Source organism: Pleurodeles waltl, chromosome 6 (genome assembly GCF_031143425.1).
Source record: "Pleurodeles waltl isolate 20211129_DDA chromosome 6, aPleWal1.hap1.20221129, whole genome shotgun sequence".
NCBI lineage: Eukaryota > Metazoa > Chordata > Amphibia > Caudata > Salamandridae > Pleurodeles > Pleurodeles waltl.
Window position 1 is genome coordinate 125,927,278 of NC_090445.1, and position 24,118 is coordinate 125,951,395.

General features: G+C 43.7%; 1 protein-coding gene across 2 annotated transcripts in view; it reads right to left on the reverse strand.

Moving 5' to 3' along the window:
* Positions 1–24,118, reverse strand: part of SKAP1 (src kinase associated phosphoprotein 1) — a 1,036,580-nt gene that overhangs the window by 102,052 nt on the left and 910,410 nt on the right. Inside the window, exons 10-11 of one of the 2 annotated variants that reach the window (XM_069237543.1) lie at positions 22,841–22,879; positions 9,931–10,043 (exon numbers count right to left, since the gene is read on the reverse strand). In XM_069237543.1, coding sequence (XP_069093644.1) covers positions 9,931–10,043; positions 22,841–22,879 — 152 coding nt within the window. The remainder of the gene's footprint in view (positions 1–9,930; positions 10,044–22,840; positions 22,880–24,118) is intronic. The other variant, XM_069237544.1, reaches the window with a different exon arrangement.

Sequence of the window (24,118 nt, forward strand, 5' to 3'; positions counted from 1 at the left end):
CAGACCATGCACAGTACTGCCCCCCGCAGTCAGTGTAAGCGCTTAGTGAACGCTCAGTACCACAGCCTTCAGGGTGTGCACGTTCCACAGCCCCCGCCACAGAGCGCGCGTGCACACAGCATCAGTGCACTACAGCAGTCGCAAACTTGAAGAGGCTCTGAAAAGTAAGCAGGGAAGTTGGGCCTGTGCATTAAAGCAGTCACTTCACGCATCCGGCCTGACCTGTAGGTCAAGAGTCGGTAGGTCAAGGCCAATGCAGCCTTGCCTCTTTCCGATACAGCTACATGAAATATAATTGCCCATTATTTAAAGCGCTGCGAAACAGCAACAACGTGGGCGCGAGGCAAGTTATGAACACTTTAGCAATTAACACCTGCACTGCGTGGAGCGCAACTCGTGCTCCGCTCAGCAGAGAACCACACCGGCCCCATGCATCACTTTCGCAGAATGCGTCCATCCAGGCGCTTCCCGCCGACCCTCTAAGGCGTGGGTCCCCCGGACCTGGCTCGGAAGCTTCTGGAAGCGGCCCCTCCCCCGCGGAGCGGCGCGGGTCGGCAATAAATTGTCATTAGGCGCGGCCGCGGTGCGCGGGGGGACGAGGAGCCCTCTAACTCGGCCCCCGCCGCGGCCTCATCTATAAGAATTACCCGGAGCGATGAGCATGCCACGGGCTGCCCGAGAAGATTGCTTTCTGTCCGCGAGAAGAATGGGCGGCCGCCGGTGACCGGCCCGTGACCCGCTGCCTTCCCCCCGACCCCGTCCCTGTCCTTCCGATCGCCCTCCATCGATCGGCGCGATCGATCGCCTCCAATCGAAGGGTTATTGATGAGTCCGGGGATGCTCGGGCCCTCTCGTCGTAGGCTGGTTAAAGTGCCCCCGTGGGGGCCCAGTCGTGGTGCATCCTCAAAGGGGGGAGCCACCTCAGCACTGCAACCCCAAGTCGCCTGCTCTGAACTCCGTGTGCCCCCGTCAAGGCCAGCTGGGGCATCACGGTGGCGCAATCCGAATACAGAAGGTGGACAGTTTCTCTTGCATCCATCTATTCATTCATTTATGCGGCCACTTTTTCATTCAGCCCCCGCCGCTAAGTAAACAGATCTGTTTCTCGATCAAACCACCCCTGGATGTCAGAATGTTTAGTGCCTCCAATCTCACTTTAACGTGACAGGCACTGTTGCCCACTTCCGACCTCATCCCACACAGGGGTTAGCCACCACCGAGTGGGTGCACCCCCCAAAAGCGCAGCAGAAACATCAAGGCCACCATAGCATTTTACAAAACGACCAATTAAAGTAATTGGATCATAGTTCTGTTAGATATTTGTTTTTACTCTCTATGGGAAATAATACTGGTCCAAACGAGGTCCCCCCAATTCCCCTCTTACATGACTGGGCCCCTAAATACTGCATGCATTATCCTGGTGTGTGTAGTCATTAAGGGTGCTCAGAACTGCTACTGAAAGGCAACGCTCTAAACAGGACTCTTGGGGGTATAATACACTCTGGAAGTCACCAACAAAATCAGTTCATCCATCCCCTCTCCATGCAGTGCATTTAGATTCAATAACCCACCCAAACATCCACCCCATCTATCATTCATTCTGAAGCAGTTCATTCATTTATGCTTCCACTTATAAACAGATACATTAATATGGAGGAGGGGTAAACATGGAAAAAAGCGTTTGCCTACTTAACCACAACATGTATGTGTATATCAGAACAGATAAATATTGCTGCTTCTATCTACATATGGGTGTTTATTCCAATAACATTATAACCGCACCTTGGTGGCCATAGACACAGAAACACTTCTCACATATGATCAAAACAGAGACAACATCCTTCCAACAACATCACCCTACATGGTGTAAAATGCTATTCATGTAGGTAGGCACTTCAACCCCCATACAGCGGGAGTAAGCGCTAAATAAATGCATCAGAGCAATATAGAGGGTCCTATGCCTGATACTAAAAACTTTACTAAGAGTCATGCACATATATATGCGTGCATATAAGTAAATATTTAAATATATGGATATGTCTCTCTATTTGCATGTGTTATTTTCATTTATTTGTTAGGAAAAAAAACTTTAACCTTCATCCCACCCCTCCCTGACTCATGCTAAACCTTTCTAACTACTACGAATTCCAAAACATCGTTTCGAAATTCCTTCCTTTTTCACACCCAACTAACAGGCGCACCTGCCCACTGCTTCTCAAAAAATACAACTACCCTTTTTTATTCAATATCCTATCCCTATTGAAAACTCTACTCAATGCATGAGACCCCAAGAGCACAAACGTACTTACCTACAACTAGTCCACAAGGAACAAAAGGAAGCACATGTTTTTAGTGTACTAGAACTCTAATCTTAGTTTCCAGAAAAGTGTGCAACTAACGGCAAAGCGCTTCAGCTCCTCGTCAGGGGTAGTAAGCACTATATGAATACAATTTACAGTTAAAATATATAAAACCTTTCAGTTGTCTATTCCTTACTCATTCCTTTCTGAATATTCTACTCATTCAGTTGTACGTTCTTAGTTCATCTACCGGTCCTGTTGTCCTTCATACACTGACGTTTCTCCGATTCCCACTGACTTAATTCACCCATTCCACATTCGTTTATTAATACATATATCCACAAATTAAGACCTCTGTTCGTAAAGCACAAACTCGCTGTGTTGCGAGCCCGATCGTGCAGACGCAGTGGCCACAGTCCGCGGCGGGCACTAGGGGGCAGCAGACTCCGCTGTTACTGAACCCAGGCCCGAGGAAAATAAATGCGCGTTTAGAGCAAGTGAGAAAATGAAGATATCGCTTTTATTGGCGGCTTGTGACATCCTGGGCCCAGGGGGAGTGGAAGCATCGGAGCGGGCAGTCATCATCCGAGGGGAGGGGCGGTGAGAGTCCAGAGGCGAGCGGCCTGGCCACTGGGGTGTGATACTCCCGCAGACCTATCACCTGCCTACATCGGGGCAGAAGGCCTCGGTAACTACCACAGACCAGTTTCGTTTTTACTCACAATGAGGGAGAAGCCCCCAGATATCATCACAAGCCACTTTTATTAGCTCGCAATGAAGGCGAAGGCCTCGAGGCCTTCGTCATGTTCAGGAACCACAGATGCTTGTTCAAACAGAGGACGTCGACTCTGATGCCCTTCTTGGAATCACAGACCCATCCGTGCTGGTTCATAACTATCACAGACCCCCCCCCCTTTTGCTTGTTCAAATTCCACGAGAACCCTCCTGTACCCATGTTTCTAACACTGACTCCGTTATGGTGGTTCAATTGCATAAGCAGCTCCTCCAGCCACGTTAATAGCACAGACCCCCTTAGGTTTGTCCAGATTGGAGAAGCCTCAATGTGGCTTTCTCTATCACAGACCCCCTTATGGTTGTTCAGACTATGTGAGAAACCCCTGAGGCCCCTTTTACTATCACGGCCTCCATTAACCTTATTAGGCCTGCAGAAGCTGCTTCTGGTGTGTGGTAACTGTCACAATTCCACTTTTGCTGGTTCGGACTTTATGAGAGTAGCAGGGACATCGAGGTCATCTCATGGACACCCCCCTTATGCTTGTTCAAACCGAAGGCGAAGTCCCAGTGCCCCCATCACAGACCCCGTTATCAGTGGTGCTGGAACATTTCGAGGGTAGGGTACTGCCATCAATATTACATCACTGGAGTCATAGGGACTGTGAAAAATCCCCGTCTCACACAAAGAAAAAGTGTTGCAAATGAGCCACGGCCATTCAGCGAGAGTGGTACAGGTGTTGTGTGTAGATAATGTGCTATTTTGGAGCACAATAGAGGTCGTCAGGGGTCGCAGCTGAGACCCCTGGCTTGCTCCTTGCGACCCCTGGCACTGCCTTTGAGACCTCTGAAGTCAGAGGTGGCAAAATCAGTGCCAGGAATACAGTGGCAGATCGGATGGTTAGGCCGCCACTCTGTTTTCTCTCACTTTTTTTTTTTTTACATTAATAACAAACAATGCCTCATTATTAACTATTCGTATAATAAAAAATGGTGTACAATTAGGGTGTATATGACCTTCCCTGGCAGCTGAGAAGTAAAACAAGCATTTGCAATGCAACAGGTCTCACCTTTGCTCGAGTTAGAGCTATTAGCGTTGTAAATTTCTAACTGGAACTTTCTTGCCACACAAACTCAAAATAAAAAGTCAAACAGTTGACATAAGCGAGCCCATTCAAAGTGCCGCCGTGAGCGGGAAGGATAGAGACAAAAAGAAAAAGAAGTTCACTCTCAATCAAAGTTATTGGCAATAGTGCAATTTACCAGGGTGGATGGCGAAGGTGGTAGCAAAACCGCCGCCCTAAGGAGGGACAAACATAAAGCAGTTACCAACTAAAACAAAACAAAGTATTTTTGATTGGCAAGCCCATGAACGAGTGATAGCGATGGGTGTGTGGTGGGCATGGTTAAAAGCCCAGATACATACCAACACGTCAGGAAAGCAGCGCCTACGCGCTGCTACGCTCAACCTAAAAATGCTTTTAAATGTATGTTTTGTACGTGCTTGCATGTGACAGTGTGTGTATATATTTGTGTAAGCATGTGTGTGAGTGAAACTGCAGGTCAAAGGGTGTGTGATCTCATGTCCGCCACCCCTGGCATTTTGGTGAATTGACGTTCATGAGCACAATGTGGCAAATATATTATTGAGCATTGTGTGGTAGTGCACCCTCATTTACAGGCAGCACATCAATGGACACTACTTTTGTGCACATACAGTTCTACTGATATAACTCTTCAGCACACTAACCATAATGTGTGAAAAGTAGGGTTCACTGAATATTTGTTGTTTTGCATCACCAAGTAAAGTGTCTTGACTTTTGTTGATCTTATTGAAATCTTGGTTTCCATCACCCTGCACAATTACAAAAAGCGCTTCATTTTTGCATTCTTAATTGCTGCTATAATTTGATTTACTTACACAATTCATTATAGATTTGTACACATTGTTGTGTGTTTGAAAAAATTACATCCTGCAGCCTTTCCTTTCACACCAGCAAGGTTGTCACATAGTTCACTTTACAAAATTCTCTCACTTTGCAGCCAGAGAAAGAAAAGTAAACACCATCCTCCCTGTTAGAAGAATGAGCAGCAATATGTCAGAAGATATAGCCTGACTCTTGACCTCTGTCTTTGAACATGCAGCAAATTTGACAAGAGAAAAACAAAACGTAAATCATCTTTATTGCTTATTCACCTTCCAAACCCTGGCATGACAATTTTGGGGTGCTGCAGCACTCCGGCAACCCTACTTCCAATTTATATGCCTGTAACGCTTGCCCAGACAGAAGGAGAAGCCCCTAATCCTGTTACTATCACAGACCCCCTTATGCTTGTTCAGACTGTGTGAGTAGCCCCTAGTGCCTGCTACTATTACAAAACCCCTCATGCTTAGGGCCTTATTACTATCACAAACACTTTTAAGCTTGTTTAGACTGCAGAAACCGCCCCTGGGGCCCTTGTTACAATCTCAAACTCACTTTTGCTTGTTCACACAGCAGGAGAACCTGTGGGTCACGGGTCCCCTGTTACTTTTACAGGCCGCCTTACGCGGGTGTCACCCATGGTGGCTGGTGTGTATCGCAGACCCCTCACAAGTGTTCACACTGCAGAGGAGACCCTCACAATTTTCCAATTGTCATCACATACCACTTCAAATATAATATCATACACACACACCCTCAAATACTATCAAAATCCCCTTTACACCCAAGGCACTAGAAATATGAAAAACTACAGCTTTTTCCGTGTTGTTATGAATTTGCTTCCTTTGTTCATAATCCACTATTTGCTACAATAATGTGAAGCGTTTTAACAAACAAAAAAAGATTCTAGGTATGCTACACCAGAAACGCTGCAAAACATAAACGGACAACAACCTGCTGTTGTTTGCTATATTCAAGCTTCACCCCTAATCACACAGACTTTGCCTTTAACTCTGTAAAGCACTATGATGCCATTAGGCTAAGCTCCTCCTATACAAATACTGCATACACATCCTTTAAATGAGGTGACTCTTTTGTCCCCGTAGTATAAACACCCCCAATTAATTGGTAAAGCTGAAAATACTTCAAAAAAGCACCCTGAGTTTGTAAAAATCCTATAAGTGTTTAGGCTTTACAGTTTTCTGTTTTTACTGATGTGTCCAGATAAATACAGACAGAAACAATGTGTTTCCTGTTTGTAATTAATCTTAAATACAGAAAATTGGGCTTCTTGTCAGTGACTTTCAATGCTGCCTTTCATGAATTCCAGGTCAACAACTCCGCAGATAGACAACATGGGGAATTAAAAAACAGGATGAGATTTCCTTAAATAGGGGCATATGTTAACATATGTTTGTACTACAATGCTCATATTTACCAATGGATGTAGTGTTTCATTATATTTGACTGCTTAATTTGCTAGTCAAGACAGGCATCAAAATATGAGTGCATGTTTATCAGTTACATATATATGGAAATATGCCATTTTACAAGTTCATTTATTCTTAAAATACAAAATAAATGTGGCCAAATATCAATAAGCTGGCAAAAAATAAACATAGGTTAACACATATATAAATATTTTAAAAAATACCATAAAAATGGGAGTCCTATAAATGTTACATTTATTTTTAAAGTCTGATGTCCTGAACCCCACGGTACCTCGTAGAGGGGTGCTTCTGGGGACCAGAAACTGTGACAGAGGGTAAACCCCAAACTGTCCACAAGTTGTAAAACATTACTGGGATGCGCTGAATTGAAGGAAACTTCTTTTATTCCAAGTACTCTGTACTTGTAACGTTGGTTTCTATTAAGTGCAATAAAGTACATGCTTTTTGCAATCAATTGTACTCTAGAAGGAAGAAAGGGCAGCACTGGAAATGGCGTTTATTGCTTCCACGCAAGACAAAATCATTACTTGTCTCTGACAACAATTTGAACAGTTTCTGAGGAATGGTTAGAGTTGATATTCTTCGGAAACCTGTGTATATTAAGAACAAACAAAAAAATCAATGAATTCTGTGCGCATAAAAGTGTATCTCGAAAATATCTCGAAAATATTGCCACCGAACGTTGTACTTAGTTTTGCTGTTAATCGTATATCCTGCACTACTTGACTTCCCTTGTGCGTGATTTAGACAACCCTACCGCATAATCTGTTTCCCACTGCCGCATAATTTGCGGCCCTGTGGTCGAGGTAGAGAGAAAGCTTCAGCTCTCCCATTACCGTCACCGCCCTGCCTTATACTTGTTGACATGACGGGACAATCTTCTGTGTACGAGAGTCGAAGACCAGTGTCTAAGGTTTTATTTGCAGAGGGCAAGCTTATCTGCAGACGCTTCCGACAACGCGGTGGGCAGGATGGATTTGCGATCTGCGCATTCAATGGTGTCTGGTCTCTGGATACCAGATCCGGACCACCACGGCTATAACACATAAAGGCGTGGCGGTGCGATTGGAGGAACATTGACTGATTCTGATGAAACTCGTCCGACAGACACCTGGTCCTGCGGTTTGAGGATGCACGGTGATGCGCTTTGTAGGAATATTGCGCGCGCTTGCGGGATGCTGAAACGACAAACAGCGTCCTAATAATGTAATATTCCGGTGTCGCCGACTGTAACATTACCTTCAGCACAATGCGTGAGATTCTGTTAAGTTAAAGCGGACGGTGTTGCCAACAAGTGTACTTGGACTTGACATAACGTGCCCCGTGATACTGTGGGATGGAGAAGGAACCTGTAGTGACAATTTAAATTATGCGATTTAATGTACTGCTCTATGGTAAATGCACGAGTTGTATGCTGTTTTATTTATAAATGTAATTAAAAAAAGAAAAAACACTGATGACAAATGAAGGCGTGTAGGTGGCTCACATGCAGGTCGGATGTCCTAAGGAACCAACCAGCCAGGCCCCTTGTTTCAGAGGTCTCCTTGTGAACGCAACATAGTTTTATTGAACTCCGGCCGTAATGCATGCTTCGTCTGAAACAAGCTCCTAGAAGATGATCCCGTCAAGATATAAACTGTCACGAAAATCCTCGGGCACATAAAGTTGAAGTAAGGCGCACGAGGAGCACCTCTCAGCCCCCGGTCACAATAATCGGCATTTAATAATAAAGTGTTCTAGCCAGTCACTCCTCTCTTCTCCTTCATTTAAAGGAGAAGCGGGGGATTTGGTTATGCGATCTATATGGATTTTTAATGTAAACATCTGAGTTACAAAGTACTAATACATCACCACCAAAGTTACAAGTAACCAAGCTGCAAAGATCACTTTCCAGGAAAACAAGATACAATTTACCCCCACACTATTCGAGAGTGAAGGGATCTCCGTGTTTGCTTATAAGAATGTCTGGCTCTGGTCTGCAGAACTTGCACGCAGCTGAACCTGCAGTAGTCATGGAGACTTGTCACCCCCCCCCCCCACACACAGCCCCATTGTAGGAGATCTACCCCTGATGTCCCCACTAGACGCTCGATCCCACATATCTGCTTAGGCTGCAGGAGAAGCCAGGCCCAGCCAATGTCACAGGACCCAGGATATCTGCGCACACTGTGTGGACATGCTGCCATGCGAGAAGTGGTCCATGGTAAGGTGACCAGGCGTACTGGATTTGGGAGGACAGTCCTGGTTATTCACCAGCTGTCCCTGCAAATGTGGGCCATGCCCCAGTTTTCAGAGAGAGTTGACTGAAAACAGTTGGACGCTCGCCTGAATGTGTTGTAAAGCGGGACTAGATATCAGCTGTTAAAAGAAAACAATGTAATTTGGATTTCAAAATCTGGTCACCCCATCCATGGTCCACATTCGAATCTTAAACCCTCTCAAGCCTGCTTACTTTAAAGAAGTCCGATTGCTTCCTGTATCTTCTGGCATTCTGGGAAAAGACTCACTGTTGCCCACAGACCCCGTGTAGCTGCTCAGATGGCAGGGTAACCCTCACATGCTTTTACTACCATCGCAGACCCACACATACCTGTAGCAGAAACTCCCATTGGTCAGACTCTCGCAAATGAAAGTTTAGGAGGAACACAGGCCCCTGCTGTACTTGATACAGGCGCCATCTTCAAAGTACTAAACAACGTCCTCTCATAATCAGCGCACCAGCGGCCATATCATGATGTGCTGCGCCACCTCAGTGCAGACTATAGCGTTCGGTTTTATGTGCCTACAGTGTGTCGTCAATTATTTTAAGTTATTTCTTCGAGTTAATTTAGGCGGCACCGCTCAGAAAACACATACCTCACTGTTCCCCAGGTGAACTGTCTGAAAATCAAGCTGTAACTTGGAGGAATGTAGATAGGGTGACCAGATTTTGAGGAGCAAAAACCGGGACAGGTCAGGCATAAAAGAAGGACTAACGACATTAATCTCACATTTATATCTGGCTTGTCCCGTTTTTTTTTTTGCGTAGCTTTGTGAAAGTGTGCCTATACATGTGTGTGTGTGTGTGTATGTAGATAAACACATTTATAAGGCTACATATATAAAATTAGCTATGGCTTGACCTCCCACCCTGCACCCCAAACCCGCCCCCACCTACCTCTCCACTCCGTCTTTCTGCTGGGAGCAGGCAGGGGACCGTGTTGCCTGACAGTAACAGAAAAAATACTTTATTTTTTTTCATACTTTGTAGGCCTCTTTAACTTATGCTTCCCAAATGATCTGACCTTTGTTCCAAAAACCAGGACATTTATTTAATAATCTGACCTTTGTCCCAAAAGTCAGGACAACGGGACAGTCCTCTAAAAACCGGGACTGTCCAGGGAAATACGGGACATCTGGTCACCCTAAATGTAGGTTAAATGTAATCACTTCAAGAGCATAATACAGGCACTCCCCTCTGCACCGAGGCAGCGATGCCCATCACAATGCGGCCCTCCTCCCTCCAGAGTAGCCCTCAAGTACCTTGCTCAAAATGCGGATGAGATCCCCGCGCTGAAAGGAAAGCTCATCGGTGTAGGCCCCGTGGCAGTCCCAGAGGCCCTGGTAGTAGCTGGAGTAGTCGTATGCAGCGTCACCTGCGGAAGGGAGTAAGTACAGGGCAGTTACACACTTGGAGCCACTAAACACACAGCCGCTGAAACACCTGGCTCCGCCCATGCTAGAGCCAGAAGGGCTCAGATTTCAATTTTCAAATCTGTTTATTAAGATTATATTTTCAGACAAACAGGAAGAAAAACACAAATTCCACCAGAATCTTCTAACTTCACTCCTGTCCGACCGCACACCCAGCACAGACACCAAACCTTTGGATCGATGAAAATATAGAAGCATTAATACAAATTCCCATCCACCTATCCGCTGTGCCGCCGGCTCTCATTGATTGTCTGACAACCACAGATGATCAGGCAGGCACAGGCCACTGTGAACATGCAAAACAACCAAAAGACAGAGAAACAAGCCAACCGGTTCCTCAAAGGGTTCCAGCATTCCCATCACCCTATATTTGTCAGGGAGGGTGAAATCTTTGTTGACCTTGTCCACATCAGAAAGGAACGGCAGTCATTCGAAAGACAAGGTGCTATACATATCAGAGGGGGTATATACCTTTTGGCCTGCAGAGTTCTGTAAGTGTCAAAAATCGAATACCTTGAGCTCTGTTCAGAAAAGATACATTTCTAAACGTGTGGGTTAGAGAAGATCCCTGGTTTCACGGCGTTCTACCCAGAAGAGAGTACCCACTGACATAATTCAACGTATCTAGACGACCCGCCTTTCCCATTTAAAAGTCTGCCTTGGATTGCATTGATTTTTTGTTTTTTTACTGTCAACGTAAGTGATACAAATTTACTGCCTCCTGTTTACCATCCCTCAAAATACCCTGATTTATAATCTAGAGTAAATTGAGGATTATTGTGAGTGTGGGGGGTACAAAGAGGGGATTATTGTCAAACCCAGTCGCACCACTACAGTCCTGAAAATTCTGGAGGAGGAAGAATATTGGTACATAGTCCACAGGCGTTTCTTCGATTTCAGCAGGGATAAGTATCTCAGGGACTGCCATACAGCCTCCTCATCCAGCGTATTCCAGAAATGAGATTCCCAGTGCATCATCCATGCATGGAACTTGCTAAGTATCACTGCCTGAGAAGCACGCTATCTGCCCTTCCATCCTCAGGCGCATAAGTGTAGACTTTGCGACGCCTGGGATGTAATCTTAGCAGCTAGAAGCCAATGCTTCTGTCTTTAACTCTTATAGTACTCTGTGATGAGCCCAGGTGTACAGTACTTGGCATATGTGCAGAAGACAGGGGAAAATGTTCCTTTCAAATGTTGCAATATTGCCTAGCTAGGATGTGGTCATGTTACACCAGGAACACATGTAATCAAAGACTTCTGGATAACTGGTGGCTCATAGGGTGTATGGGCAGGTGAAAGGATAGGATTTCTGAAGTCAAGCAATTGCATCATATGGTAGATTATTGTTTAAAACCTCAGATTTACTCCAATTAAGCTTGAATGTTGATATGTTACAATATCCCTATATTTCCTTCAAAGGATAGGACAAGGGCTCCTCAGGACTAGACTGGTAGAGCAAGACATCATTGCCAAAAAGTGTAATCTCAAATTCTCTCCCAGTATGTTTTATAGATTGGGACAGGAGCTCTACTACCAACAGAACCATGAGGGGGGGGTGGGGGGGGCGAATCCCTGCCAGGCCTCTCTTGATAATGACAGCGAGTCTCAGTGAAAACCGTTCGCCTTCACTCTTGACCTGGGACATCCTATATTACCATAACAGCTTATAAACAGATGTGTCCTAGACCATATCTACACAGGACCATTGGCAGGAAGGCTCACATGACCCAATCAAAAGCTTTTTACACATTTAATGAAACTATGATGGAGGAGGCCCACTTAAGCTTGACCTACAGCCCTGCAAATATTGTCGCTGACCTTCCCTGTTACAAATTCTAATTGAGCCATTGTAGGAGTCGTCATTACAAACACACAACAATAATTAATTATAATGTTTGGCGTCACTATTCAACCCTACTGTAAGCTTATGAGATGCACGTAGAAATAGGGCATAAACCAAAATTAATGAATTCACCCAATCAGGGAATGATCCTACCTCTCAGTGATGCCAGAATGGAATTAATGACGTAGAACTTTCAACAGGAGCTGGGAAAAGACCTTACAAAAACTTGGGCAGAAGCCATCAGGGCCTGTAGCTCTTTCTGACCAGACTTCCATCATAGTTACTAAAACCTTATTATTAGCGATATGTCCACTGAGGAGCTCTTAAGCCAATTCAGCGAGTCTGGGCATGGCTATATTTTTGAGGTAGGATCTAATGTCAATTTAAAATATCCCTCAGAAGAGTATAAACGACCATAAAGTCTCCTGAAAATCTAAGTTTCAACTTTGGACATACTTTTCCCTTTGACATTTTTAATAACCAGGACTGAATTTAGTTCAGTCATAGCTTTCAATCCAAATGCCCCAAGTGTATTTGGGCTTGTCACCTTTTTCATAATATTGTTGTATGGTCCTAAGGAGTGCAAACTCGGCGTTTTACAAATCATACTCAGCTGTTCTGTCGCCACTATAAGCTTACAAGTGTCTTTTTGAGAACAAGCACAGCTGTGTGGCAGTTCCAACTCCAAAGTGCCATTCTCCAGATTTCCTTACTCTGAACATCTGATCTTTTCCAAATATGCTGCCTATGCATTAACAAGGCGCCCAACTGTGCACTGGATGCCTTCCACCAAATGAGTGGTTTTAAAATAAAGTCTAAAGTTACTGTTTTGAAAAACGTCCCCAGTTGTTGCTTCAATTTCCTTTGCTACCAATTCGTAATTTGAAGAAAAAGCACCAAGATGATAAAGTACAGACTGTTGCTCCCTAACTGCAGACGACAAATAAAGGATCACAAGGGGATGGTTAGAAAAGGAGAGAGGGCTAACATTTCCCCTCCGGGTCACAGGCAAAGTAATGCTCACTATAAAAATCAGATCTATTCTAGTACATGAAGCTCTTAATTGGGAGTTGAATGTAATGTAGAGTCCTTCACCCCAAGGTTTAGGGATCTCCAACAATCAGCATAAGCGACGACCTATTCAAGGTGGGGTTTATCATTATGTTAACATCTCCCACCAAAATAAGCAAAATATATCTAGAACAGCAGTTCTGAGTGTCCTGGCCATAGATGGCACCACTTTAAAAAGAGCACCCTTCAAATCAGCGTAAAGATTCGCCGCTCTGTCTAGCATATGGATCACCTCAGTGGAGAGGAATTGTTTTTTCCGAAGTATCAACAGATACCTGTTCTCACCTGCACTAAACTCTACGTGGAAAACCCTTGGCGTAACGTTAAAGTCGTGTACGGGAAATGTCAACTTTCAACTTAACATTCAAGTAAACTCCCTTTTATTCGGTGAATTACTAGCCTCAATGTTGAAAGTCACTAACTTACCCATTTGAAAAGTTGAAAGAAGCTTGTAGGCACATCTGTCTATGTGACAGGAGTAAATGATCTCGGCTAAACCTTCCTCAATCCCACCACTCTCGCTCTCAATCCATGACAAAACTCGCACCAAGACTGCAGCATAACCGCGTCAAAACTTTCTCTTGAACCCGCCGCTCCAAAATCAAGTGTACACACAGCAAAAATTATTGGCGACATCTGGAAAATCATGCAGAAAAGCTCAGCGCACACAAGTTAAAAAGTCGCCGCTTGCATTTGGTGTTCTCTGCCTGGTGCTGCTTTCTTTCCTGCATTGCAAATCCCTGATCTGCTGCACATCCTGGCGTATCACCTGCGTCAGCTGCTTGTTATCATCCTTTATTTGCCCCAGGGATGCAAATTCTGCCTTCATCCTAACTTTGCCAGTTTCAACCTTGGAGAAAATCTTAGTCTATTTTAAGAGATTGCAGGGGGGGCAATGAGAATGTCCTTGGCGACTGAGATACAGTTCCCCAACCCACTATCCCCCGCCAGGGCTGAAGAACCCCTATCACTCACTTTGCTCTTGTACAATTAAAGACCGGTTGGAATAGATCCACTTTGTATGAATAAAACTGATCTGATTTGTGCTTCCGGTCCTCCACCTCGTTTACTTGCCTCTTTGCCTTGCGCCGATGACCTACCAGATAGGGTGACTGCTGACTCGCTTCATGATCTTTGGGTGTCTCCTGTCCTCTCTGATTTTGCCATCGTTTCTGATTTAGTAGTAAACTTCATTGCGCAGGGCTAACTTCGCCATGTCTCCTGCTGATCTGCTTTTTGCTTCTCTTATCTTTTACTTCTATCCAACCATATCATTTTCTTACCTACTCTTTCTATTTTTTTCTCTTTCCTTATATATTTAAATCGGTGACTGTTCCTAAAATCCATATACTGAAAAGCTTTGGGCAAATGTTTTATGCCTCCGCAGGCTTAGCAGTAAGGGGAGTGGCAATTCTCTTGTGCAAGGGTCATGATTGGCAGGTAGAGGAAGTAATTTGAGACTCCCAGGGTGGGTGGTTATGGTTAAAAGTGCTAGTAAATGGCACTCCTTTGAATCTGAATAATTACTATGTTCCTGCATTTGATGACTCTGATGCCCTGTCTCAGATCTACAAGGTGGCAATGGGGGTGGTTGGTCTATTGGTTTTGGGGTGACTATCACTGGGAATGTAAAATAAGTCTAAAAACAGTTAAAACCAAAAACAAGTTCTTAGAAACAATCAAACATGATTTTGCCTTAGTTGATCCATGGAGGGCCTAGCACAATGCAATTCACCTGCTTTTCCCACTAATATCATACTGCGTCTCTTATTTTTTGTCTGGTCTCCTGGTCTATAGAGAGGCTTAAATCTGATATTTGGTCTAATTCTTTCTCAGACCATTTGGTGGTCTCAGTCACGATCAAGGTAGCAGGGCCTAGGAGGGAGAGGCCAAGGTTGCAATTTGGTCAGTCTCTGTTAGCTGACGAGGCATGGTGTACCGATATGAGACAGTTTATTCAGAATTTTTTTCTGGTAAATCGTGGTGTCGCTCCAATCTTTGCCATATGGGAGGCATTTAAAGCAGCAGCAATGGGTCACATTTTTGCCCATCAGACTTGGCAAAGCAAGAGTCGCTTTGCTTCAAGCAGAAGTTGATTAGACCTTATGGCCTAATTTTAGAGCTGGTAAGCCCCACAATATCTGGCAAAGGCTAAAGAAGAGCTGTGGGAATGTTTTATGCTAAAGAAGATTAGGAGCTCAATGACTTTTCAGCAAAAGCTATATGAGGAGGATCTGCAGATTCTTGGCTTGGTCCACTAAGGTCGGGCAAGCAGCATCGATGGTCAAGGAACTTGTCAACCCAACTACTGGTGGAAAAGTCACAGATGGAGCCCAGGTCTCAGCAATATTTCTTCAGCATAATAGGACAATTTATGAATCTGGTTATTTGACTGCGCAGCAGCAGTTACAGGATTATTTTCAATCAATTGATCTTCCACCGATGATCTGTTCTCAGGCGGAGAAACTGATCACTACTATCTCTAATAGGGAAATACAGGATGACCTTTCCGCCAGTCCAAATGGGAAGGCCATTGGCAACAATGGTTTTCCAGCAGAAGTTTATAAGACCTTTGCTACAGACCTTTACCGTTTTTGACTGACTTGTTCAATTCAATATTAGAAGGGGGGAGATTTCTCATACATTTAGGTAATCCACTTTAGTTAGTTTTTTAAAGAAAGGAAAGAATGCTTGCAATGTTAATTCGTACTGCTTGCTCAACATGGATTATAAGCCATTTATGAAGGTATGGCAAGCTCATATCACTCCTTTGGCTCAGAACCTATTACATTGTGATCAGACGTGCTTTGTGGCGGGTAGATTGATGACTGCTAAAACCGTGTTTTTAATACAGGCATTAGACTATTTTTCAGCTAATAACACTAGTGTGCCAGTAATAATGGATGATGCTGAGAAAGCATTTAACTTAGTCAATTAGTACGCTCTTTTTTTCCCCTCTGAACATATTTGGTTTGCCCTCCCAGTTTAGTTTATTGATGTGCTTAGCAAGGTTTATCAAGGGGCCCAAGTTAAAATCATGGTAAATTCTATGGAGGCAGGAGTAGTTGATATTAATGGGGGACTCGGCAGGGTTGACCTCTTTTGCCTATTTTAATCACTTTTTTTTCAGAACCTCTCCCAACCCGGATCAAGGCTAATCTGGCGATTGAAGCCCCTATTTTAGGGATGTCAAAATTGAAAATATTTGCAGATAACAATATTCTCTATTTGAAGCCCGTTAAAGAGAATCTGCAAAGAGAAATAGAGCGGTTTTCTCAGTATCAGGGTATTGAGAGCTATAAAATCAATCATAACAAAACAGAACTTCTCCTTTCTAATAACCCGGTTAGTAATCTTCCTGATTTTTTGCAACAACAAGTGCAATCTCAAGCTCTGATTTGATATCTTGGGATATATGTAACCGATGACTTTTACCAGTTATACCAGTTACATTTTCTCCCAATACTCCAGAAAATCAAAGGTCTTTTGGATAACTGGGCACTTCTTCCTTTGACGTTGATAGGTAGAGTGACTCATCAAAATGTCGATTCGTCCACTGCTCTTATTTCTATTTTCTAACATCCCTATCAAAATAAACAAAAGGTTTTTTTAAGGATTTAGATATAGTCAGACAATTCATCTGGAACTACAAAGCACCAAAGGTGAAGTATTCTCTGCTTCAGCTTCCAATTTTATATGGTGGGTAGGGCTCTTCCTCATGTACAAATATATTATGAGGCGGCCCTTTTTGATATTTTGGCTAGAACTTTGACTCCAGGGCTATGTTTGATACTTTTTATTTTTAGATAACCTGATGTGCGAGGCTGGTACAAGGCTCCCCGTTTTTATTAAGGTCCTGAAATCAACGCATATTGAATTTTGTCATCGGTCTGGGTTCAAAGAAATAGGACAGTTTTTACTTCAGGGAAGAGTTGTCAAGAGATGTGTGCATGACCTGGGGAGTCAAGTAAGCAACATGGTTTTAGTTTTCTGCAGATTGTTCACTTTTTGGGATCCTATGGTTCTGATCCCCATCTTGAAATACATCCGGTGCTAAGAGAATTTTGTAAGTCTAATCTTTTTGATATAGGCAACTGGTATAGGCTAGTACATAACTTAGGTCTACAATCAGGTCTTACTACTGCTCTCGAGAAGGTCGAGACAACAACACAGTGTAGATTCTCCAAGTAGGAGTGGCAAACTATCTCCTCTTTTGGTCACAAGGCGTTGGGGGGCACACTACACTCCGGCCACCCTTCATAAAAAAAAAATCCCCTCAGTGGAGGATCAGTGCTTTCGGTGCAAGCTGGAGGGTGCTGGTGATTGGCTCAACATTATTTATCCCTGTATGAAACTTGCGTCCTTCTGGCACTCACTTTCTGCAGCCTTGTGCCAGGCTCTAAATATATAGTGTGGGAAACCTCACTTGTCGTATTTGGTTTTACCCGCCAAATATATGAGTGTCAATTGACTAAACCAGTTTAGATATTTATTTTGAATGCACTTTCTGTGGCTCGGTCGTTCATTCTTCAGTTTTGGCAAACAGAGCGGATTCCACTATATAGAGAATGGTTTAAGAAAAAAATTAGAATAATAATGTTTGAAGAGGCATATGCTAGAAGGGTGGGGAGTTTGAAGAGGTTTGGCTCAGGTTGGCAGTATCTCAATTTGGTTTAAGATGTTGTAATGGTAATATCTGTAAGACTGAGGGGGTGGAGGAAGGTATTATTTTACATCAATGGTAATTCGTTGCACCTTAGCACTTTAGGATTGCCAGATTCGTTTCCCTTTTTCTTAAGCACTTTAGTTTAATTGGTATTAGAATAGCAAGCCTGTTAAAGTGGATGTCTATGGTTATTGCACATTCCTAATCAGGTAATTTGAAAAACTGGCACTTTAGCACATGTTCACTTTCAATCAAGTTTAGGGTCCTAGTCGTATGTTTTGTAAATATATTTATTAAGCACTTTTAATATAGGATCATTTCTAGGTTTCAGGATTGTAGCTGTAGGTCAGTACATTGGTATAGCCAATGTAAAACGGACAATACTTTAGCACAGGTTCACTTTCGAGCCATTTTTTATATTGATTGGAATTCAAAGTTTAGATGAAGATCCATATGTGTGGGTGTATTTCTATTCACAAACTACGTAATTGCGTTATCTAATGTAATGATAAATGTCGATGAGTTTTGGGTAGAGTTGATAAGGTTGATTTGTATCATGTCTGCTCAATAAAAAAAAAGAAATCTGTGACTTATTCCTTTATTGAAAATCTCTCTATTGACTTGCTTGCCTGCTTCCCTATATATCTAGGATTCCTGAACACATTATCTGTTTTCAATTATCACATATTCTTTCTATATAAAATGTACTTCCTCCATTTCAGTCTAGTTTCTGTCCGGGTCATCCTACGAGGACAGCTGTGCATGCAGTATCTAAGTGTATCCTGCATTCTTGCCATCTTCTGTATTGGCACCTCTGGATCTTTCGCTGATTTTGAAACATTGGATTCATCCCAGTCTTATAACTCTCTTTTTTTCTGGGTATTTAAGGTTCTTCTCTTTTATTAGATTTTTTCTCATCTATATGGTTGTTGTTCTGGTGTCCTGGAAAGGATCTTTGTCCTCACATGCTTCTTTTATGGCGATAACTCAGAGTTCTGTACATGGTCTGTTATTTTTTACTTGTTGTACTCTTTCTCTGCCTCTAGTCACCTCCTCCTCTGATATTCATGCTAATTTCTATGCAGATCATTTCCTGCTTTAACTGCCACTAGCCAAGCTTCTTTTTCTGCTTACGTTCCTGCCATCAAAGCCTGGGTGGCATCTCAATTTCTCAGGTTGAATCCCTCTAAAATGGAAATACTTAAATTTTCCTACCACTGATTCTATTGCTTCTTTGCCTTTAAACTTTCTTCTGTCGTCCCTATTGAGTCCACCTGTAATCATGATACAATCTTTGATTCAGGCTTTACTTTTCATAAACAAATGTCTTTAGTTTTACTGATTTGAAGTTTCTAACTCTATAAAGTCAAGAAAATCTCAGCTTTTGTTTGCCTTCTTAGAAGCTACATTTCTTATTCAGTGTCTTGCACCGTGCCCCTTGGGTAACTGTTTTAGGTTGAGCCCAGGCATTGCCACATGCGCTGTCTCTTGGCATGTTGTAATCTACATCGGTGGGCTTGCACCATGCCCATCTCACACCCATAACTTCCATTTGTTCCTTGGCCTGACTTTCAAAATTCTCCTGACTTAATTGGTTAATGCTTTACGTTTGTCCCACCTTGGAGACTGACCTTGTTACATGTATTATTGCACGATCGACCATATACCTTATTGTGGCGCACTTCTTTTTTCTTTTGCCTCGCCGCTTTGCGCTGCGTGGCCATATTTTGCTTCTTCCTCCTCCTTGTTTTGGGCATGCCACTGTTTCTTTACGATGTGTGCGCACAAAGGCTGCAAGCTGGAGGGGTGTTCTCCTTTTAATATTAATTTTCTTTTTTAAAGGTTCATACAGCGCAAACTCAGTTGGAGGAGCGCATTACATGAGGACGTGAAGTTTCATATAGCGCAAACTCGATCGGAGGAGCGCTTTACATGACTACTTGAAGTTTCATATAGCGCGACCTCAATCTGAGGGGCACTTTACATGAGTACCTCTTACCTACAAGTTTAGCAGTTGAAAAATATACAAACTGGAGCACTTAAAACAGAATAAAAACACAGAAATCCTCAAAGCGTCTCTCCCGGCACATTGGGAGAGCCGATATTACAGTATTCACTGCACTTGTGAAACTCGCCCCATAATGTTTTGCAGGACATTTCTTTTTTAAAAACCTTTTTTGCCCATAAAGCAGCCTGTGGTGGTCCTACGACAAAGGGACCACCACCAAACCGTTCAGTACAACACACTTCTCCTGTCAAGGTAATCTCTGGGTCCTCACACTAGGTTGTAGGGGCCAAAATAGTAACCTCTCCCACCAGTCAATGTTTTATTAATCTCTCTCATAGCTGGAACGTTTCTTTTACAGCTGGGAGGAGTTTGTGTATTAAGGGTCTTGTTTGTAATAGTATTGCAGTCGGCCTGCTAGGCCTGAAAATGTGTAAGGCACTACGCCTTATAGGGGCTACATTTATGGCTACACTGCATTTCCTTCCACCATTCTGTTTTCATGGCGCTATGCCCTCTAGGGGCTGACTATATGGTTACATGACCATGTTTCTTACAAATGCTATTTTCATTATGTTGTCCTCTATGGGCTGTTCTGAGAATTACAGTCAAGATACTACACTGTTCAACTGCACTCGGAAACTTGCCCCATAATGCTTTGCGGGGCATTTTGAAAACATTTTTGCCCATAACTCAGCCTGTGGTGATCTTACGGCAATGAGACCACCAACAAAATGTTCAGCACGATGCATTCTTCTAGGCCATCTATGGGTCCCCGCACTAGGTTGGGGGGACCCCTAAATAGTAACTTCTCCCACAATTCAATGTTTTGTTAAGCTCTCTCATGGCTGGGGCTTTTGCTTTACAGCTGGGAGTAGTTTGTTTTAAGGGCCTGGTTTGTAATAATGTTGTAGTAGGTCTGCTAGGTCTGAAAATGGGTAAGGCACCACGCCCTCTAGGGGCTACATATATGGTTACACTGCATTACTTTCTGCTATTCTGTTTTCATGTTGGTATGCCCTCTGGGGGCTGACTGTGTGGTTACATGACCATGTTTACCAAAAATGGGGCTGTTCGGAGTATTACAGTCAAGATACTACAATATGTGCTGCACTCGGAAAATCACCCCATAATGCTTTGGGGGCATTCCTTTTACAAAACAGTTTTACCCATAACTCACTGCACAACGTGCTCTTTCTGTCTAGGTCATATCTGGATCCCCACACTAGGTTGGGGGAACCCTAAAATAAAAACATAATAAATAATGGCAATATTTTAATTTTTTGGTGCAGATAGAGGAATAGGGTAAATGGAAGTGCTTCAGTTATATGCAGGGCCACTAGAATTATGTGACAGAGAGGACCAAAATATGTGGCAGGGTTGGCCAGTTTATGCGGCAAGAAAAATCCAGTTATGCATTTACAACACCAATAGCTCTAACTCAAGCAAATGTGAGACCTATTGCATTGCCAATGCTTGTTTTGTTGGTTACTTCACTCAGTATACTTTGCTTCGACTTCATCATCACAGGAAATCTGACCATATTGCACCTTCTTTATCTCCTCTGCACTGGTTGCTCATTCACTTTGTTTACAATTTCATTACTAGTGCATTGTTTTCATACGTATTAAGAATACTGTTCTTTTTTGTCTCATACACCTACTTCCAGTGCTTAATTTGTGCCTGTTGTTTCCCGTGTGGAGCACCAGCGCTTATTTTTGAGGGCCTATTTTTCTGCCTCAAGCATTTACAGCGAGCAAAAGACACATGGGAAGACGAAGGAAGAGAAAAACGAAAAAGCGTCATAATGGGAGAAAGCAGAAAGCTGCAAGAGTGAGCTGAAGGGGTAGGGAGTGGCTTTAAATGGATTGAAGAGGCCCGTGATGGCTTCAGGATTATGCTGCCTCAGTATTCTGTGCCCGCACATTTAATTGCAGCAGCCGCATGTTTAAGAGGAGGGCTTTGGGCACCGGCACGTTTTTATTAACAAATTAAGCACTGCCTACTTCTTCTTTATCAATCTGCTGGAAATTATCATTCTGCCGGTGAGGGTCTCCAGTTTTCCTTGTCTTCTTTACACTATCTCCAGTTTTACATCTTTCATTTTGCTGCCAGGACTTTGGAGTGACTTTCTTTTGATCCTTGTGAGACTTTATGAAATTAATTTCATCTACTCAACTTGGCGTTTCCTCATGTAAGTTCTTTCATTTTTTTCTGCTGTGCTCGAATCTCATGGTGTTTTTTATTTGTTCTCATATAATTTCTGTATGGATTGTGTTGTAACAGCGCATTGGCTAAAAGCGCTAAGTAAATTCAAATAAAAATAAAATAAAGATAATTAAACTGGTTATCGAGCAAGTGAAGTGGCAGACTGGTGCGCCCGTTTGGAAGCAAACCCTTATGAAGTGGGGCAATGAGAGAGACAAACTTGATGGCCATATAAAATGGGTGCGTTGCTAACCCAATGTTGTCTGCTCTGCCACTTTCAAAAATCGTCTGCACGCGCAGGGCCTCCGGAAAAGGTCTGACCTGTACTGTAAGGCAGCATGTGGCCAGGGTGGGCATAGCCGCAAACTTAACAGACCATACTGAGGAAAGACGGCAGTGGGGAAGCAACAGCCTGCACGGGCGGCGCCCTGAACCCCAGAAGGTGGAGAATTTACATAAAAACTTTCTCTAGCGTGGACATTTGCTTTGCAATCATTTAAACAAGCACTGGCCAAACCAGTAGATCTCGCCTATGCAAGGGATTGGTTTTGTCAATATTTTTTGCCATGTTGTACTAGTAGTGCGCAACGCAGCATTGCTAAAAACAATAAAAATCTCCTTGAATCACCCAGTGCTAGCTGCATCGTAGTGTTTTTCTTTTTTTTTTTTCATTGCTGCTGGGAGGCAACAGGGTTGGAGGGTGGGCGTCTGGGCTATCAATGCGGACAGTGGAGGAAGCGGGGTACCAGGGACTACATGGACAACAGGGGAGGGGGACTGGAGGGGGTTAAGCAGGTGCGAGGGACAACAAGGACAAGGGAGTGAGGGACAACAAGGACACCGGAGGGAGGGTGCAATGTGAAGCTGCCCCAGGTGAACTTAGGGTGCACTGCATTGCAAGGACCACTCTCCAAGGAGGTGACAGCATGGTTGTTTCCCTTACCTGCCTCATCCTTGTCTTCAACTGGGGCAAAGTCTTCATCTGAAAGAGATGGACAGAGAGAGAATCAGAAATAGTTGAATACGCGGTTACACAGGCCAGGACAGAAACACATGGAGACTGACATCATGAAGTGCGAGAAAGACACCTAGTTCAACCCCTGTTACTTCATGCTAGCTCTTTCCTGCTGCCAGGGTCCACTGTTGCCCCCAAATGTTTGTTGCACTCTCACAGTCAACAGAAAAATGCACAGCCAGTGTCATGGATTACAATCGGTCCCTATAATGGTGAACTCCAGGCCGAAAGACGCATGCTCCACAGGGAGTAAGATACAGGCATTCGTAGAGGTCCCAACGCTGCTACCTGGGACCTGCTATCACAGGTCCTCAAGACCCCACCACAAAGACCAGACTCATCTCTGACCTCCATCTCTACTCTACCCCAGCGGCGTCACCAGCTGCGACTACCACCTAGTGCTCCCCCGCAAAATAATACATCATAACCCTTGCAAGGCAATACGCATCTCCAAACCGATTCACCCTCTCCCTGTCATTTGCATGGATAAGCTCAAACCAACTGTGTGCCTAACATTCAGCAGAGTGTAACTGGACCAGGGCTCTTCCCCTCCCTTCCCGCCTTCATTTGTAGGCTAGGTTTCACTCCTTACCTTCCTGCTGCACTTTTACATTCCTACTGATTGAAGTTTGTTTTTATATTCTGTACAACATAACCGATTTACACATTTTGTCCAGAATAATGGTAATTGACTGAATTTTGAAAACCTGTACTTGTCAATGTACACAATACTAAAAAATATGCAAACTGAAGAACATTATGGAAACTCTGAAACTATGCACTGTACAGTATATGAAATCCCAATAAAGTTTGTTTAAAAAATAATGTTGAGTTTCATTCCGGGGCAGGGCTGTGAGTTGACTGGGTGCTCCAGTTACAAGACCCACAGGTGGGGGACATGGAGTGGCAGGGTTGTGAAAAGCTGAGGCCAATCAGCAGTGAATTCACACAGAAGCATACTTGTGGTACAGCTGAACTGTAAGGCCTTTCAGTGTTGGAGGCGGAGGGTGATGTGGTGTGGCCGTGAGCTCTTACAGAAATGATATCAGACAGTGATCAGATGAAGCAGATAAGACACCATACTGTGGTCGAACTGTGGTGAGCTCATGCGGTAGCAGAGTCTGGTGGTGGTTTGGTTGGGTAGTATTAGGGTTCTACAGTGGTGGAGCCGTGTATTGGTGGGGTCGTGCAGTATTGTGGAGCTCT